Raw genomic sequence first — 20,577 nt, forward strand, 5'->3', positions numbered from 1 at the left:
CCAGCTCAGAGTATCTTTCTCCTTTCTCCAGCTCTGAGATTCCCTTTTCTTCCTTCTCCAGCTCTGAGAGTTTACTTCTCCAACTAAGAGTATCTTTCTCCAGGTGTGAGTCTACTTCTCCCTTCTCCAACTCAGAGTATTTTTCTCCTTTCTCCCACTCTGAGAGTCTACTTCTTCTTTTTCCAGCTCTGAGATTCTCTTTCTTCCTTCTCCAGCTCTGAGAGTTTACTTCTCCAACTGAGAGTATCTTTCTCCTTTCTCCAGGTGTGTGAGTCTACTTCTCCCTTTTCCAGCTCAGAGTATCTTTCTCTTATCTCCAGGTGTGTGAGTCTACTTCTCCCTTCTCCAGTTCTGAGATTCTCTTTCTTCCTTCTCCAGCTCTGAGAGTTTACTTCTCCAACTGAGAGTATCTTTCTCCTTTCTCCAGGTGTGTGAGTCTACTTCTCCCTTCTCCAGCTCAGAGTTGGCTTATTGTCTCCCTTCCCCAGCTCTGAGAGTCTACTTCTCCCTTTCTCCAGCTCGGAGAGTCTACTTCACCCTTCTCCAGTTCTGGGAAGGCTTAGTCTCTCCTTTCATCTTACTGCCTTCTTTCTTTACCCTGAGAGTCTTTCTCCCTTCTCCAGCTCCGAGAAGGCTTACTGTCTCCCTTCTCCAGCTCTAAGCGTCTCTTACTCTCCCTGGGAACCCGTTGCCAGAGAGAAGGGTGCCTACTTGCTTCCCCTCGGAACCCCAAAGGGGAACGCGGGCAGTGGGGAGAAGGGGGTGGTCCCTGCCTGCGTGCCTGGAGACCCTCACCTGCTTCTTCTTGAGCTTGAGGATCTGCTGCTCCACCTTGGCGATCTCCCGGTCCACGCGGTCCATGCTCTGGATCAGCTCCTCCTTGGAGAGCTTGGAGGGGGAGGCGTTCTGGTCTTCCCCGCAGGACGGCCCCGAGAGCGGCGACAGAGGCACCTCATGCTTGCCCACAAAGCCCGGCTCCTTGCAAGCAACGGAAACAGACATTCAGGCGGGGGAGAGGCAACAAAAGAAGTGCATGACTCTGACTTTATTTCTCCATTGGCAGAGAAAAAGATAAGTATAGATATTAATAATGCTATTATAATAATAATAATAGTAATAATAAATACGAATCATTCTGATATAATCATTATCATCTAGCTATGGGGCACACCACTTTGAGTGGGAAGGTTCACGCACATTCCACACCTATGGAGAGAATTAGAAACACTGGGATGTCTATGGTGGAGGATTTGATGTGTTTCCTCCAACACAGACATCCCAGTGTTTCTGACTCTCTCCACTAGTGTGGAATTTGCATGACACCACCCACTGCCCCTCCCTTAACCCTTTCCTACATGAGGTATATATGAATAATGTTAATCATCATCATCATCATCATCATCATCCAGATATCCTAGTGTTTCTGACTCTCTCCACTGGTGTGGAATTTGGATGACCCCGCCCACTACCTCTCCCTTAATCCTTTCCTACACAAGGTATATATACTAATAATGTTAATAATCATCATCATCATCATTATCCAGATATCCCAGTGTTTCTGACTCTCTCCATTGATGGCTGGAATTTGCCTGACCATGCCCACTACCTCTCCCTTAACCCTTTCTTAAGTGAGGTATATATACTAATAATGCTAAACATCATCCATGCATCCCAGTGTTTCTGACTCTCTCCAATGGTATGGAATTTGCATGACCCCGCCCACTGTCTCTCCCTTAACCCTTTCCTAAGTGAGGTATATATACTAATAATGTTAATAATAATAATAATAATAACAACAATCAATAATACAACAGTAAACAACAACAACAACAACAACAATAATAACAACAACAAACATTTCTGACTCTCTCCATTGGTGTGGAATTTGCATGACCCCGCCCACTGCCTCTCCCTTAACCCTTTCCTAAGTGAGGTATATATACTAATAATGCTAATCATCATCATCCAGACATCTCAGTGTTTCTGACTCTCTACATTTGTGTGGAATTTGCATGACCCCGCCCACTGCATCTCCCTTAACCCTTTCCTACGCGAAGTATATATACTACTACTACTACTACTACTACTAATAATAATAATAATAATAATAATAATATCATCTATGTCCTTTGGCAGAGAAAAACTGAAGTATAACTCCAAATAATGCTAATAATAATAATTACTAACAATACCAACATCATCATAACCTATGTGTAATAACTATGTTGCACCTCAAGGTATGAGTACTACTACTAATAATAATTATTATATAATAATCATCATCTATGTCAGGCCTGGGCCAACTTCGGCCCTCCCTCCTGGTGTTTGGGATTTCAACTCCCACAATTCCTAACAGCCTACCGGCTGTTAGGAATTGTGGGAGTTGAAGTCCCAAACACCCGGAGGGAGGGCCGAAGTTGGCCCAGGCCTGGCGCAAAAAGATGGTTGTTCTGAAGTGCTGAGCAGGCTGACCTTCTTCAAGTCGGAGGTCCGAAGCCCCTCCTGCAGAGCGTGAGACAAGGGCAGGCCGGCGGCGGCAGCAGCGCTGACCCGTTGGTAATGGGCGTCGGACAAGGGATCGAGGCGTGGGCGCTTGGCCTCCAGGGCGTCATGGTCGCCGGGCGAGGGGCCGGCGTGGAACTGCGCCTCGTAGCCGGACCTCCGCTCCTGCGGCCTGGCGGAAAGAAGCAAGGAGAAGAGTGAAGTCTTGAGAAGCAAGGGAGGGATCGAATGGTGCCTTCCTCTATAGGATTCTATAATAATTTATTTATTTGATCAGTCATATGACCATTTCAAAATACAAAATATAGGATTCTATAAACAGAAACTGGATGGCCATCTGTTGGGAAGGAATGAATGGTGCCTTCCTCTAAGGCACAGGGAGGTTGGACTGGGTGGCCCTTCCTGCTATAGGAATCTATAAACAGACACTGGATGGCCATCTGTTGGGAGGGAACGAATGGTGCCTTCCTCTAAGACACAAGGAGGTTGGACTTGGTAGCTCTTCCTGCTATAGGATTCTATAAACAGAAACTGCATGGCCATCTGTTGGGAGGGATCAAATGGTGCCTTCCTCTAAGGCACAAGGAGATTGGACTTGGTAGCTCTTCCTGCTATAGGATTCTATAAACAGAAACTGAATGGCCATCTATTGGGAGGGATCGAATGGTGCCTTCCTCTAAAGCACAAGGAGGTTGGACTAGGTGGCCCTTTCCTCTCTAGGATTCTATAAACAGAGGCTGGATGGCCATCTATTGGGAGGGATCGAATGGTGCCTTCCCCTATAGGATTCTATAATAATTTATTTATTTGATCAGTCATATGACCATTTCAAAATACAACAGAAACTGGATGGCCATCTGCTGGGAGGGATTGAATGGTGCCTTCCTCTAAAGCAAAAGGAGGTTGGGACTGGGTGGCCCTTCCTGCTCTAGGATTTTTATAAACAGAAGCTGGATGACCATCTGCTGAGAGGGATCGAATGGTGCCTCTTCCTTTATGGCAGAATTGGGGGAGACTGGATGGCCCTTGGGATTCCCCTCCAACTCTAGGATTCTACAAACAGAGCCTGGATGGCCATCTGTCAGGAGGGATCGGTTGGTGCCTTTCTCCAAAGCACAAGATGGCCTTGTGTGGTTCCTTCCAGATCTAGGAGCCGATGAGCCTCTGGCTAAAACCCTCAGCAGGGGGCCATCCCGAAGAGGACTTCCCCCCATGCAATCGCCCGGAGGGAATTCAGACTCCACCTGATTGTGTGAACGCCGTCAAGGGGATGCAGGACAGGGACGTACCTGTCTGCGCCAGGGTGGAACTCGGACAAGAGGGAGGGGCGCCGGCGGAGCTGCTGCTGCTGCTGGAGGAGCTGCGTGGCCTGGCTGACCTCAAGGTGCGCGGTCCGGAAGTCCGGAACGGCAAACTCCTGCCGGAAGCAGAGGGATGCCGCGTTAGGGAAGGCCTGGAAAACCCTTTGCCAGCTCCAAGAACCTACTTCTCCCTTCCACAGCTCTGAGACTCTAGTTTTCCTATCTCTAGCATTGAGAGGGCTTACTGTCTCCAGCTTTGAGAGTCTCTTTCTCCTTTCTCCAGCTCTGAGAGTCTACTTCTCCCTTCCCAAGCTCTGAGAAGGCTTACTGTCTTCTTTCTCCAGCTCTCAGAAGACTTACTGTCGTCTTACTCTACTCTGAGAGACTACTTCTCCAATTTCCAGCTCTGAGAAGGCTTACTGTCACCCTTCTCCAGCTTTGAGAGTCTGTCTCCTTTCTCCAGCTGAGAATATACTTCTCCCTTCCTCAGCTCTGAGAAGGCTTACTGTCTTCCTTCTCCAGCTCTGAATCTCTATTTCTCCTTTTCTCTAGCTTTGAGTCTATTGTCCCTTCTCCAGTTTTGAGATGGCTTACTGTCTTCTTTTTCCAGCTCTAAGAGTCTGCTTCTCCCTTCTCCAGTACTGAGAAGGCTTACTGTCTTCTTTCTCCAGCTCTGAGAGTCTACTTCTCCCTTCCTCAGCTCTGAGAAGGCTACTATCGTCTTTCTCCAGCTCTGAGAGTCTATTTCTCCCTTCTCCAGCTCGGAGAAGGCGTACTGTCTTCTTTCTCCAGCTCTAAGAGTCTACTTCTCCCTTCTCCAGCTTTGAGAAGGCTTACTGTCTTCTTTCTCCAGCTGAGAGTCTACTTCTCCCTTACTCAGCTCTGAGAAGGCTACTGTATTCTTTCTCCAGCTCTGAGAGTCTATTTCTCCCTTCTCCAGCTCTGAGAAGGCTTACTGTCTTCTTTCTTCAGCTCTGAGTGTCTATTTCTCCCTTCTCCAGCTCTGAGAAGGCTTACTGTCTTCTTTCTCCAGCTCTGAGAGTCTACTTCTCCCTTACTCAGCTCCGAGAAGGCTACTGTATTCTTTCTCCAGCTCTGAGAGTCTATTTCTCCCTTCTCCAGCTCTGAGAAGGCTTACTGTCTTCTTTCTTCAGCTCTGAGTGTCTATTTCTCCCTTCTCCAGCTCTGAGAAGGCTTACTGGCTTCTTTCTCCAGCTCTAAGAGTCTACTTCTCCCTACTCCTCTGAGAAGGCTTACTGGCTTCTTTCTCCAGCTCTGAGAGTCTAGTTCTCCCCTCTCCAGCTCTGAGAAGGCTTACTGTCTTCTTTCTCCAGCTCTGAGAAGACTTATTGTCTTCTAGTCTACCTCTCCCTTCCTCAACTCTGAAAGGCTTACTGGCTTCCTTCTCCAGCTCTGAAAGTCTATTTCTCCTTTGTCTGTCTTCTTTCTTACTTCTCCCTTCCCCAGCTCTGAGAAGGCTTACTGTCATCTTACTCTACTCTTGAGAGGCTATTTCTCTGTGGTATAATATAATAATTGTATATTATATATTACGTGCAATATGACTAATAGTATTGTAGTACAGTGGTATAGTACAATACAGTAATGTGTCATAATAATCTTGTGTTATACTAATAATATAATATAATATATATACATATAACATTAATACTAATATTATACTGTAAGGATATAATACTAATAATAGTAATATATAGTAATAATATTGCAAAATAATAATACTAATATACAAAGTATAATTAATACTGATAATGTATAATAATATATAATGATAATACTGTTTTATTATTGTATATCTGTATATTTGAAGCCGCTCTGAGTCTCCGTATGGAGAGTCAAAGCAGGATATAAATAAATAAATAATTATTAGATTATTATAATCAATAATAATAATTTATTTATACCCCACCACCATCTCCCATAGGGACTCAGAGCAGCTTATAATGACACAATGGTGCCATTACAACAATATAGATGGAATTTATCATGTTACATATTGTTATTGTTATTACCAACCAATTCAAAACAGGGTACAAACACAGTCAAAACACATCCACATAAAATACATACAACAAAACAAGCATATATATATATATACACACACACACACACACACATACATACACACACACACATATATACATATAATAATAATAATATTTATTTATTTGACCAGTCATATGACCATTTCAAACATATACACATATATATGTATCTCATACTATAAAATACAGTTTGGGGACCCCAAGAGGCTATCTAGTCCAACCCTATTACATTTCTAAAGTTTGCTGAACTCTAGAAAGAAACCTCAAAGGATATCTAGTCCAACACCTTCCATATTTCTAGGCCTCTCCAACCACTTAAGGGACTTCAAGGGTCAATAATAATAATAATAATAATAATAATATCAACAATATTAATAAATAATAATTTATTTATAATCCGCCCTCTCTCCCCAAGGGGACTAATAATAACAATAATAATAGTAACAAGGGTCTAATATAATAATAATAATATCAACAATATTAATAAATAATAATTTATTTATAATCCACCTTCTCTCAAGGGGACTAATAATAATAATAGTAACAACAACAACATGGGAATTTTAGAGGCATTTTAATTTAATTTTAATTACCTTTTAAGATAATGGGCATGCTTTTATGCTTGCTTTAATGAATGGTTATGTTACTAGGAGTCCCCAGTGGAGCAGCGGGTTAAACTACTGAGTTGCTGAACTTGCTGACCGAAAAGTCGGCAGTTCAAATCCGGGGAGCAGGTAAGCTCCTGCTGTTAGCCCCAGCTCCTGCCAACCTAGCAGTTCGAAAACATGCAAATGTGAATAGATCAACAGGTACCGCTCAGGCGGGAAGGTAACGGTGCTCCATGCAGTCATACAAATTCCCAAAATAAATAATAATAATATTAATTATTACTAATAGTAATTATTATTAATTAATAAAAACAATATGTGACCTCCATCCCCACACCACCATGGATTTCCATCCCTGCTGACCTGTTGATGCCGCCCGCCGGGGAAGGTGTACTGGACTGAGTGGGTGGCATAGCGGCCCTGCTCCGCGCTGAAGGCCCCTTGGCTGGTGGGGTAGCCCGAACTGGACATTCTCGGGTCAGGACGAGGGACGACAAGGATGAAGACGATGGGGGTCTTCGCAGGGCGGCGGGATCACGACGGGGGAGCTTCCGGTCTGGTGGGAAGGAAGAGAAACAGAGAGGTGAGAATGATCCGTTCCGAGGCAAACTCCGCACAGTGTTGCTCTCGGACGTTCGGCATCTTGACCCCACGGACTCGTAAGGAACACACACACACACCTCACAACAGGCCTTCCTGGATTTGGGCCAGCCGGCTGCCCACACAACTGCAAAAGCCACCTGCTATTTACGCCTGTGCCCAAAGAGTATCTATATTAGCGTACCAGACTCCATACTTTTCTATACGCTGTTCCGCAATATTTCTGAGACATCAATGTTTGTATATATCAGGTTCTGTTGGGGCCGTTGCCTGCCTGCTTTTTCCTTTCTCCAGCTCTAAGAAGGCCTACATTCCCTTCCTCTAACACCAACAAGGCCCACTTTCTCCTTTCTCCAGCTGAGGTCTACTTTCCCCTTCACTAATTCTGAAAAAGGCCTACATTCCCACTTTCCAGCTCTAAGAAGGCCTGATTTCTCCCTTTTGAAATCTCTGAGAAGGCCTACATTCCCTTTTCCCATCCCTGAGAAGGCCCGCTTTCTCCCTCCACAAGCTCTGAAAAAGGCCTACGTTACCACTCTCCAGCTCTACATTCCAATTCTCTATCCCTCAACAGGCCCACTTTCCCACTTCTCCAGCTCTGAGGAGATGGCTTGCATTCCCTTTCCCCATCCCTGATTAGGCCTGCTTTCTCCCTTCTCCATCTCCGAGGCCTGCTTTCTCCAGCTCTGAGAGGAAGGACTGCATTCCCTTTCTCCATCCCTAAGAAGGCCTGCTTTCCCACTTCTCCAGCTCTGAGAAGAAGGACTACATTCCCTTTCCCCCTCCCTGAGAAGGCCTGCTTCCCCACTTCTCCAGCTCTGAGGACTACATTCCCTTTTTCCATCCCTGAGAAGGCCTGCTTTCCCACTTCTCCAGCTCTGAGAAGGACTACATTCCCTTTCTCCATCCCTGAGAAGACCTGCTTTCCCACTTCTCCAGTTCTGAGGAGGAAGCCTACATTCCGTTTCTCCATCCCTGAGAAGGCCTGCTTTCCCACTTCTCCAACTCTAATGAGAAGCCTACATTCCTTTTCTCCATCCCTGAGAAGGCCTGCTTTCACCTCACTCCAGCTGTGAGAAGAAGGCCTCTCTTCACTAGCTCTGAAAAAGACCTGCGTTCCCCTTCTCTAGCTCTGAGAAGAAGGTCTAATTTCTCCTTTCTCCAGCTCTGGGAGGGCCACTTTTATAGTATCTCCATGGCCTCTTCGTTCCTTCCCTTCATAGACATGCTGACATCACAGAGGGCCACTTCCCCTCGCAACAGCCCATCCGGTGACATCACAGAGGCCTGCTTCACCTAGCAAAAGCCTTTTTGGAACAAGTAGGGGATTCTGGGAGCCATTCCCCACCCAAAGTATAGATATGATGGAAGCTTTATGATCAACCAGAACTTCCCAGAACACATCCCAGCCCAGTTTCACCATGGCCTCACCACAAGTTCTTTCCAGTGGGACCATGAAGTCTATAAATGGAAATATGGGAGTAACCATGGGGAGCCATCTCAGCCTGGTCATAGCTAATGTCTACATGGAACACTTTGAGAAACAACAGCAAAAAAGCCCATGATATGGTTCAGATATGTGGACACCTTCACCATTTGGAGCCATGGAGAACTCCACAAGCTCCTGGAGCACCTCAACAGCATCCACCCAAGCATCCAAATGGAGAAGAAGAACTCTTGAAGTTCTTGGAGCACCTCAACAGCAACCAACCCAACATCCAAATGGAGAAGAAGAACTCCACAAGTTCCCGGACTGCCTCAACAGTATCCACCCCAACATCCAAATGGAGAAGAAGAACTCCGCAAGTTCCTGGACCGCCTCAACAGCATCCACCCCAACATCCAAATGGAGAAGAAGAACTCCACAAGTTCCCGGACCGCCTCAACAGCATCCACCCAAGCATCCAAATGGAGAAGAAGAACTCTGCAAGTTCCCGGACCGCCTCAACAGCATCCAAATGGAGAAGAAGAACTCCGCAAGTTCCTGGACCACCTCAACAGCATCCACCCAAGCATCCAAATGGAGAAGAAGAACTCCGCAAGTTCCCGGACCGCCTCAACAGCATCCAAATGGAGAAGAAGAACTCCACAAGTTCCTGGACCACCTCAACAGCATCCACCCAAGCATCCAAATGGAGAAGAACTCCTCCACAAGTTCCTGGAGCACCTCAACAGCATCCACCCAAGCATCCAAATGGAGAAGAAGAACTCCACAAGTTCCTGGAGCACCTCAACAGCATCCACCCAAGCATCCAAATGGAAAAGAAGAACTCTGCAAGTTCCTGGACCGCCTCAACAGCATCCACTCAAACATCCAAATGGAGAAGAAGAACTCTCCAAGTTCCTGGAGCATCTTAGCAGCATACATCCAAGCATCCAAATGGAGAAGAAGAACTCCGCAAATTCCTGGACCATCTCAACAGCATCCACCCAAACCTCCAAATATAGGAGAAGAACTCCAGAAGTTCCCAGACCACCTCAACAGCATCCACCCAAGCATCCAAATGGAGAAGAACTCCGCAAGTTCCTGGACCACCTCAACAGCATCCACCCCAACATCTAAATGGAGAAGAACTCCACAAGTTCCTGGACCACTTCAACAGCATCCACCCAAATATCCAATTCACCACGGAAAAAGAAAATGAAGGACAACTGCCATTCTAGATGTCCTTCTCATCTGCAAACCCAACCAACAATTGGGCGACACAATCTACAGAAAACTTACACACATGGATAGATACCTACACAAAGATTCCAACCATCACCCAAGTCAACAAAGAAGAACAACGAAAGCCCTGGCAGACCGTGCAAAAGGAATCTGGAAGCCCACCTCTTCCAAGGGGAATGGAACCACCCAAACTGGGCTCTCCAGGCCAATGGAGACTCCACCACAAGCATCGGAAGATCTGCAAGGCCAAGTTCAAGCCATGAGAGTCAAGAGAAAGACCCATCCAGGGGGAAAGTGTCCTTACCAGACATCAAGGGAACCACTGACGGCAGAGGGAAGCCGATGAGGAAACACAACCTAGAAATTATCTACAGACCCATTAAGAAAATACAGCAAGCACTACATTAATAATAATAATAATCCATTTTCCTCTCCAAGAGGAGACTCAAAGATGATGATGATGATGATGATAATAATAATAATGTCCTGCTTTCGTCTCTTAAAGGAGACTCAAAGACTATTATTATTATTATTATTATTATTATTATCATTATTATCTTTGAGTCTCCTCTTGGAAAGGAAAATGGATTATTATTATTATTATTAGTTCATTTTCCTTTCCAAGAGGAGACTCAAAGATGATAATAACAATGATGATAATAATAATAATGTCCTGCTTTCGTCTCTTAAAGGAGACTCAAAGACTATTGGTATTATTATTATTATCATCATTATCATCTTTGAGTCTCCTCTTAGAAAGGAAAATTGATTATTATTATTATTATTATTAATTCATTTTCCTTTCCAAGAGGAGACTCAAAGATGATGATGATGATGATGATAATAATAATGTCCTGCTTTCATCTCCTAAAGGAGATTCAAATACTATTATTACTACTACTACTACTACTACTACTATTATTATACATCACACAGTCCTAGACACTTGGGAAGTGTTTGACTGGTGATTTTGTGATACAAAATCCAGCATATAGATCTCGTTTGCTGTGACATACTGTGTTTTTGTGTCAGTAAAATAATAATAATAATAATAATAATAATAATAATAATAATGAAGGAGACAGAAGGCCTGATTCTTGCAGCCCAGGAGAAATCCATCAGGACAAATGCAATTAAGGCCAGGATTGAAAAATCAGCGGATGACCCAAAATGCAGACTGTGCAAGGAAGCAGATGAAACCATGGACCATCTCCTCAACTGCTGCAAGAAAATTGCACAGACGGACTACAAACAGAGGCACAACTCTGTGGCCCAGATGATTCACTGGAACGTATGTCACAAGGACCACCTGTCAGCAGTAAAAAATTGGTGGGATCATAAACCTGCAAAGGTCGTGGAAAACGAACACACAAAAATACTGTGGGACTTTCGAATCCAGACTGACAACACAACACACCAGACATCACGATTGTGGAAAAGAAAAAAGTCTGGATTATTGATGTCGCCATTCCAGGTGACAGACGCATTGAAGAAAAAGAACAGGAAAAACTCTGCCTCTATCAAGACCTCAAAATCGAACTGCAAAAGCTCTGATTGCATAAACCAGTACAGGTGGTCCCAGTGGTCATCGGCACACTGGGTGCCGCGCCAAAAGATCTCAGCCGGCATTTGGAAACAATGCACATCGACAAAATCACGATCTGTCAACTGCAAAAGGCCACCTGACTTGGATCTGCGTGCATCATTCAAAAATACATCACACCGTCCTAGACGCTTGAGAAGTGTTCGACTTGTGATTTTGTGATACAAAATCCAGCATAGAGATCTCGTTTGCTGTGACGTACTGTGCTTTTGTGTCAGTAAAATAATAGTAATAATAATATCTCACTTTACTCTCCTAGACAAGACTCAAAGGCAATAGCAATAATAATTGTTGTTGTTGTTTATTTATTCAGTTGCTTCTGACTCTTCGTGACCTTCTGGACCAGCCCACGCCAGAGCTCCCTGTCGGCTGTGGCCACCCCCAGCTCCTTCAGAGTCAAGCCAGTCACTTCAAGGATACCATCCATCCATCTTGCCCTTGGTCAGCCCCTCTTTCTTTTTTCCTTCCATTTTCCCAAGCAGCATTGTCTTCAATAATAATAATAATAATAATAATAATAATAATAATAATCCACTTTCATTTCCTAGAGTAGACTCATAGACCATAGTAATTTCTTCTTGTTCATTCGTTCAGTCGTTTCTGACTCTTCGTGACCTCATGGACCAGCACACACCAGAGCTCCCTGTCAGCCGTCACCACCCCCAGCTCCTTCAACAACCATAATAATAGTTTGTTGTTGTTCATTCGTTCAGTCATTTCAGACTCTTCGTGACCTCATGGACCAGCCCACACCTGTCACACGCTCCCTGTCAGCCGTCACCACCCCTAGCTCCTTCAAGGACCATAATAATAGTAGTAGTAATAATATTTCACTTTATACTCCTAGACAAGACTCAAAAGCAATAGAATAATAATATCCCACTTTCCTTTCCAAGAGAAGACTCAAAGAAAATACTACTATTACTACTACTACTAATAATAATAATAATTATTATTATTATTATTTTGATACCATGCCTCCATCTCCCCAATGGGACTCGGGGCGGCTTATATAGAGACATGCCCAACAAAACAGGTTAAAATAAGCATTGAAAAACAAGCAATATCAAACATTAATAAACATAAAACCAGACAACATTATAAAACGATGAAAAGCTATCATAGCTAAGCAAATAAAGTGCTGGGTTCAGTTCATAATTACGAAGTGCAATTAATCCTAAGAAGAGCCAGGGAAAGTGCGAAAATAATCCACTTTCCTCTTCTAAGAGGAGACTCAAAGACGACAATAATAATAGTAAATAAATAATCTACTTTCCTTTCCAAGAGGAGACTAAAAAACAACAATAATAATATCCCACTTTCCTTTCCAAGAGGATACTCAAAAGACAACAACAATAATAATACACATTGCTTTCCTAGATACATTAGCAATAATAATAATAATAATAATAATAATAATAATAATATCCGGCTTTCCTCTCCTAAAGGAGGCTCAAAGGCAAGAACAAGAAGAAGAATATCACACTTTCCTCTCCTAGATGGGACCCAAAGACACGAATATTAATAATATTGAAATAATAATGTCAGTTCCACGGCAAACATGAAAAGAAATCACAAATATTTAACAATATTATCAATAATAATTGATATTATTGAGAATATTAATATTATTAACAGCCATTATTAATAATTATATCTAAATCATAAATACAAACATATTGATTGTAATATAATATTATCAGAATATGAAATAATAATAAAATACAATAATATTATATAATAATATATTAATACAAAATAATATGTATCCCTTTATCTGATTAGTCGTTAATCCATCCTTTGGGCTTTACGAAGAATATGCCATTTGTTAATATATATGATCTCGTGCTATTATTTTCCATTTCTGCCCAAATAGCTTAAATTAATTTAAAATGTAATTTATAAAATACTAAAATACCATAATATATATTATAACAATATAATTATAATATAATAATATAATACAAATTAATACAAATTATAATACTATATTATAATATAAAAATATTAAATAACCATAAAAGATAAAATATATAATACAAAATAATATGTATTATAATAATACAATTATAACATAATAACATGAAGCAAAAATATAATAATAAAATATAATATATTAATGCAATTATAATACATTAATATTAAATAATATAGGGAAAGAAATAAAGTAATAAAATCAAACAACATAATTCTTTTATAATATAATAATTATAATATAATAAAATATAATAATGCAAAATGTATAATATAAAATAGCATAGATCAATATATTATTATAATACGATATAATTATAATAATGCAAAATAATATGAAATAATATAAAATATTAAAACTGAATAATAAACTAATGAAAGATAATAATAAAATACAGCAATAAAATAATGAAAAACAATGCTAGTAAAATATAATACAAAATAATAAAATAATTTAGAGTAACAAAATAATGCAAAATAATAAGAATACTATATATTGCAAAATAACAATAGTAAAATATAATGCAAAATAATGGAAAACAATGCTAGTAAAACATAATACAAAATAATAAAATAATTTCAGTAACAAAATAATGCAACATAATAAGAATACTATATATTGCAAAATAACAATAGTAAAATATAATGTAAAATAATAACAATAAACTATAGCAACAAATAATGTAAAATAATAATGCAATATAATACAAAATTATAGTAAAATATAGTAATAAAATGCAAAATAACAATAGTAAAATATAATGTAAAATAATAACAATAAAATACAGTAACAAATAATGTAAAACAATAATAATACAATATGATTCAAAATAATAGTAAAACATAGTAATAAAATACAATTTAAAACAGTGATAAAATGTCGAAGAATAATACAATATAATTCAAAATAATAGTAAAATATAGTAATACAATGCAAATTAATTAAAATAAGAGTAACAAAATGCCAAAGAAAAATACAATATAATGCAAAATAGTTAACATATAATGCAAAATGTATAATATGAAATAGTAGATAGTAAGATATAGTAATAGTATGGAAAATAATAATATATAATGCAAAATAATAACAATAAAATATATTAAATTAATAACAGTAAAATATAATGCAAAAATAATAAAATATAATTACGAAATAATGCAAAATAACAGTAAGATACAGTAAAATAATAATAGTAAAATATAATGCAAAAATAATAAAACATAATTATGAAATAATGCAAAATAACAGTAAGATACAGTAAAATAATAGTAAAATATAATGCAAAAATAATAAAATATAATTACAAAATAACAATGAAATATAGTAAAATAATAATAGTAAAATATAATGCAAAAATATCAAAATATAATTATACAATAATGCAAAATAACTATAAAATATAGTAAAATAATAACAGTAAAATATAATGCAAAAATAATAAAATATAATTACAAAATAACTATAAAATATAGTAAAATAATAACAGTAAAATATAATGCAAAAATATCAAAATATAATTATACAATAATGCAAAATAACTATAAAATATAGTAAAATAATAACAGTAAAATATAATGCAAAAATAATAAAATATAATGATAAAATAATGCAAAATAACAATAAGATATAGTAAAATTATAATAGTAAAATATAATGCAGAAATAACAAAATATAATGATAAAATAATGCAAAAAATAGTAAAACAATAATAGTAAAATATAATGCAGAAATAACAAAATATAATGATAAAATAATGCAAAAATAATGAAATATAATTCTAAAATAATGCAAAATAACAATGAAATACAGTAAAATAATAATAGTAAAATATAATGCAAAAATAACGATAAAGTAATGCAAAAATAATGAAATATAATTCTAAAATAATGCAAAATAACAATGAAATACAGTAAAATAATAATAGTAAAATATAATGCAGAAATAACAAAATATAATGATAAAATAATGCAAAAATAATGAAATATAATTCTAAAATAATGCAAAATAACAATGAAATAATGCAAAATAATAACAGTAAAATATAATGATAAAATAATATAATATAATGATACAATAATGCCAAATAATAATAAACTATACTATTATAATGCAACATAAAATGTGTAATAATGTAATATGAAGTAATAATGATACTAATGGTGATATCCAGCTTTCCAGGGGCCTCTCACCTGAGGAGATCCAAGAGGAAGAGCAGGAAGAGCGCCTCCTCCCTCCTTGCTGCTCCCGCCGCCATCTTGGCTCTTCCCTTCCCCGGCTCCCCTCCCTCCTCCCCTTCCTTCTTCCTTCCTTACTCCCTGGCGAGGCCCCGCCCCTTGCCCCGCCCACAGTCCTGGCAGGGACATACAATAACACATCTCTTCCTCCCAAACCATAACACATACAAAACCTGCTACAAAACAGGAGCTTTTTTGTTGAGTTCCAGGGCCAGAGAAGCAGATGGCGGAAACAGAAGGACGGCCTGCCTCAGGGGAGCGTGCTTGCCCCATCCATGTTTACATAAATAACCAGTCACTGCCAGAACAGACAGAGGGTTTCGTCTATGCTGACGATCGTGCCATCACCGCTCAAGCAGAGAGTTTGAAAGGGTTGAACAGATGCTCTCCAAAGCTTTAGGTGCGCTTACTGCCTGTTAAAGGGAAAACGAACTGATCCCTAATCCATCTAAAACACAGACATGCGCCTTTCGCCTTAAGAACAGACAAGCATCCCGAGCTCTGAGGATTATCACCTGGGAAGGAATCCCACTGGAGCATTGCAGCGCACCCAAATACCTGGGAGTCACTCTGGACCGTGCTCTGACCTACAAGAAGCACTGCCTGAACATCAACCAAAAAGTGGGTGCTAGAAACAACATCATACGAAAGCTGACTGGCACAACCTGGGGATCACAACCAGACACAGTGAAGACATCTTCCCTTGCGCTATGCTACTCTGCTGCTGAGTATGCATGCCCAGTGTGGAACACATCTTAGCACACTAAAGCAGTGGATGTGGCTCTTAATGAAACATGCCGCATTATCACGGGGTGTCTGCGCCCAATACCACTGGAGAAATTACACTGCTTAGCTGGTATTGCACCACCTGACATCCGCCGGGAAGTAGCAGCCAATAGTGAAAGGACCAAGCTCATCCCCTGTTTGGGTATCAGCCAGCACGTCAACGACTTAAATCAAGACATAGTTTTCTTAGATCTACAGAGACACTCGCTGGAACACCTCAGCAAGCAAGAGTCCAAAAGTGGCAGGCCCAAACGCAGCACCTCAATTCGTGGGTGATACCAGATGAGAGATTCCCCCCTGGGCACACAGAGGACTGGGCGACTTGGAAGGCGCTGAACAGACTGCGCTCTGGCACCATGAGATGCAGAGCCAACCTCAAGAAATGGGGCTACAGGGTGGAATCCTCGGCATGCGAGTGCGGAGAGGAGCAAACCACTGACCACCTGCTGCAATGCACCCTGAGCCCTGCCACATGCACAATGGAGGACCTTCTTGCGGCAACACCAGAGGCACTCCAAGTGGCCAGATACGGGTCAAAGGACATTTAATCAGCTACCAAGTTTGCAAAATCTGTGTGGGTTTTTTTCCCCTTTTTAATCTGTGTGTTTGTTTTGCTCTGTTAGAATTGTAATACAACGGTTGCTGATGACACGATAAAATAAATAACACATACATACACCCACCAACCCTTTCATTGATAATTAGGCAAAATAAATAGAAATTAACCTTGAAGCAATTGACAATACTGCAATACATCATATTATAATAATATAATAAGTTAGTAACAATCTAATAACATAACAATACTCATTAACGATATAATAACATATATAATAAAATAATGCAAAATTAAAATTATATATAATTATATAATTAGTAAAGGAGCGTGCACTACATATCTGCCAGGACGACGCTTTTTTCTTTTTTTTTTCTCCCCTCAGGAAGAGAAGACTCCCGCGCTTTGACCAATGAGAGAGCGAGGCAAAAAGGGGGCGTGGCCTCCAAAGCACCAACCAATCGGAGAAGATTGCGGAGGTAAGGGAAAGGGAGGGGGAGGAGGAGGAACACAGAGCTAGGAAAAGGAAAGAGCTCCGCTTCTTAAACATGGACTCATCTAGAATAACAGACGTTCAACTTAAATTATATGAACAACACTTAATACAGGGTTAGTCAAAATGAATAGGCCAATATGTATGTTTACTGTAACCTACTGTGGCCTATTCATTTTGACTAACCCTGTATTTATTGTAAACTGCAATATAAATAAACATAATCAAACATAATAAACATGGACACGTACAGAATAACAGACATTCAACTTAAATTATATGAACAACATTTAATATTATAAACATCAATATAAACAAACAGAATATCAATACAAACATATATAAATATGATTAAATAAATGTAAATAAATATAATTGAACATAAAATAAATAAAGAAACATAATGTCATTGATATAAACATTTTGTTGTTCATTCGTTCAGTCGTCTCCGACTCTTCGTGACCTCATGGACCAGCCCACGCCAGAGCTCCCTGTCGGCCGTCACCACCCCCAGCTCCTTCAAGGTCAGTCCAGTCACTTCAAGGATGCCATCCATCCATCTGATATAAACATACATAAATATAAATCAACATAAATCTAAATATAAAATAAAGAAGCATAACTAATATAAACATAATGTGGATATATACAAACATACATAAATATAATTAATAAATACAAATATAAATAAATAAGCATAAATAATATAAACATATTGTCACTGATATAAACAAATAAACATAAATGTAATTAAAAATATAAATATAATTAAACAAAATAAATAAGCAAACATAACATAAACATAATGTCCTTGATATAAACATACATAAATATAAATAAACATAAATCTAAATATAAAATAAATAAGCATAACTAATATAAACATAACATCATTGATATAAACAAACATACATCAATATAATTAATAAATATAAATAAATATAATTAAACATAAAATAAATAAGCATAAATAATATAAACATAACGTCATTGATATAAACAAATGAACATAAATATAATTAAAATATAAATATAAATAAGGATAAAATAAATAAGCATAAATAATATAAACATAACGTGAGATATAAACAAATAAACATAAATATAATTAAAAATATAAATATAAATAAATATAATTAAACATAAAATAAAGAAGCATAAATAATATAAACATAATGTCACTGATATAAACAAATTAATATAAATATAATTTAAAATATAAATAAATGTAAACATGAAATAAATGTTGGCGGGGACGAGATAGGGCCTTCTCGGTGGTGGCTCCTCGGCTGTGGAACGCCCTTCCCATGGACATTAGACTAGCACCATCTCTAATGGTATTCCGCAAAAAAGTGAAGACCTGGCTGTTTGTGCAGGCGTTCGAATAACTAGTGCAATGATTGGTAGTGAACATAGAAATTGAACAATGGATGACGAATCTGGATTATGGTTTTGATGATGAAACGATAATTATTGGTTATTGTAGTAATTGTTTAGTAATTTGTGTAATGTGTTAAGTTGTTAACTGTTTTTATACTGTTGCATTGAATTTTTGCTGTTCTTATTGGTTGTGAACCGCTGTGAGTCACCTTCGGGCTGAGAACAGCAGTATATAAGTAAGGTAAATAAATAAAGTAAATAAATATTGGTAATTTTCTGACTCCGCCCCCTCTGGCCTTTTCCTTTCCTCTCTTTGTCATCTCGGAATCTTGGAATTGAGGCTGGCCAATCAGAGACCATATGCAAATTTCCTTCTCTCATGTCTCAGTTTCTGTCATGAACCCTTTTCTCCACCAGGGGCTCCTGTAAAGCTGGCCAATCAGAGACCATATGCAAATAGCACCACAGCGGCAGCCAATCAGAATCTTGGAACTTTCAGGCTGGCCAATCAGAATGCTGGCACATACACCGCCACACTTTTGTCCTCCGCATACAAACTTTGACTTTTATTATATACATAGATAGATAGATAGATTATATTAAAATTATTATTTCCTGTATTATATATATCTTGGCATTATTACGGTATATATATGTGTGTGTGTATATATATATATATATATACACACACACACCTTGGCTATATATATATATATATATATATATATCAAAACACACACACACCCCTTGGCATTATATATATATATATATATATATATATATATATACACACACACACACACACACACCTTGGCTTTAAATATATATATATATATATACACACACACACACATACACACACCCTTTGGCATTATATATATATATATATATACACACACACACACACACCTTGGCATTATATATATATATATATATATACACACACACACACACACACACACACACCTTGGCATTATATATATATATAATCCCGCCTTGACTACTGCAACGCTCTCTACGTGGGGTTGCCTTTGAAGACGGCTCGGAAGCTCCAACTAGTCCAACGGGCGGCAGCCATGGTACTAACAGGAGCAGGGCGCAGGGAGCATACAACTCCTCTGCTGTACAAGCTCCACTGGCTGCCGATTAGCTACCGGGCCCAATTCAAAGTGCTGGCATTGGCCTTTAAAGCCCTAAACGGTTCTGGCCCAACATATCTATCCGAACGTATCTCGGCCTATCAGCCCACCAGGACCCTAAGATCTTCGGGAGAGGCCCTTCTATCCATCCCGCCTGCTTAACAGGTGCGGCTTGCGGGAACAAGAGACAGGGCCTTTTCTGTGGTGGCCCCGCGGCTTTGGAATGCCCTCCCTATAGAGATAAGATCAGCCTCCTCGCTGATGGTATTTCGAAAACAACTGAAGACATGGTTGTTTGAGCAAGCATTCGGCTAATCCGATGCGATGAAGTCTCTGACAAAGGACTGGCAATCACAGACAACGAAATTGGATTATGATTTTAATTTAAGAGATGCATTGGTCTGTATTGGTGGCCCAATACTGTGTATTGTATATGTATGTGTTTTATATTTTTAATCGGAATATTGTTGTTTTTAAATGTTGTAAACCGCAATGAGTCGCCAATTTAGGCTGAGATATTAGCGGTATACAAGTGTACTAAATAAATAAATATATATATATATACACACACACACACCTTGGCATTATATATACACACACACACACACCTTGGCATTATATATATACACACACACACACACCTTGGCATTATATATATATATATAT

The 20,577-nt window shown here is 39.0% G+C and overlaps 1 protein-coding gene across 7 annotated transcripts in view; it reads right to left on the reverse strand.

Moving 5' to 3' along the window:
• Positions 1-15,614, reverse strand: part of NCOR1 (nuclear receptor corepressor 1) — a 110,253-nt gene extending 94,639 nt beyond the window's left edge. For 4 of the 7 annotated variants that reach the window (XM_067472112.1, XM_067472114.1, XM_067472111.1 and 1 more), the window contains exons 1-5: positions 15,513-15,614; positions 6,841-7,033; positions 3,747-3,919; positions 2,473-2,674; positions 796-978 (exon numbers count right to left, since the gene is read on the reverse strand). In XM_067472112.1, the coding sequence (XP_067328213.1) occupies positions 796-978; positions 2,473-2,674; positions 3,747-3,919; positions 6,841-6,948 (666 nt within the window). In that variant the 5' untranslated portion in view covers positions 6,949-7,033; positions 15,513-15,614. The remainder of the gene's footprint in view (positions 1-795; positions 979-2,472; positions 2,675-3,746; positions 3,920-6,840; positions 7,034-15,512) is intronic. The other 3 variants (XM_067472115.1, XM_067472113.1, XM_067472110.1) reach the window with 1 other exon arrangement.
• Positions 15,615-20,577: the final 4,963 nt, after the last annotated feature.

This window comes from Anolis sagrei, chromosome 11 (genome assembly GCF_037176765.1).
Source record: "Anolis sagrei isolate rAnoSag1 chromosome 11, rAnoSag1.mat, whole genome shotgun sequence".
In the NCBI taxonomy this organism is placed as follows: Eukaryota; Metazoa; Chordata; class Lepidosauria; order Squamata; family Dactyloidae; genus Anolis; species Anolis sagrei.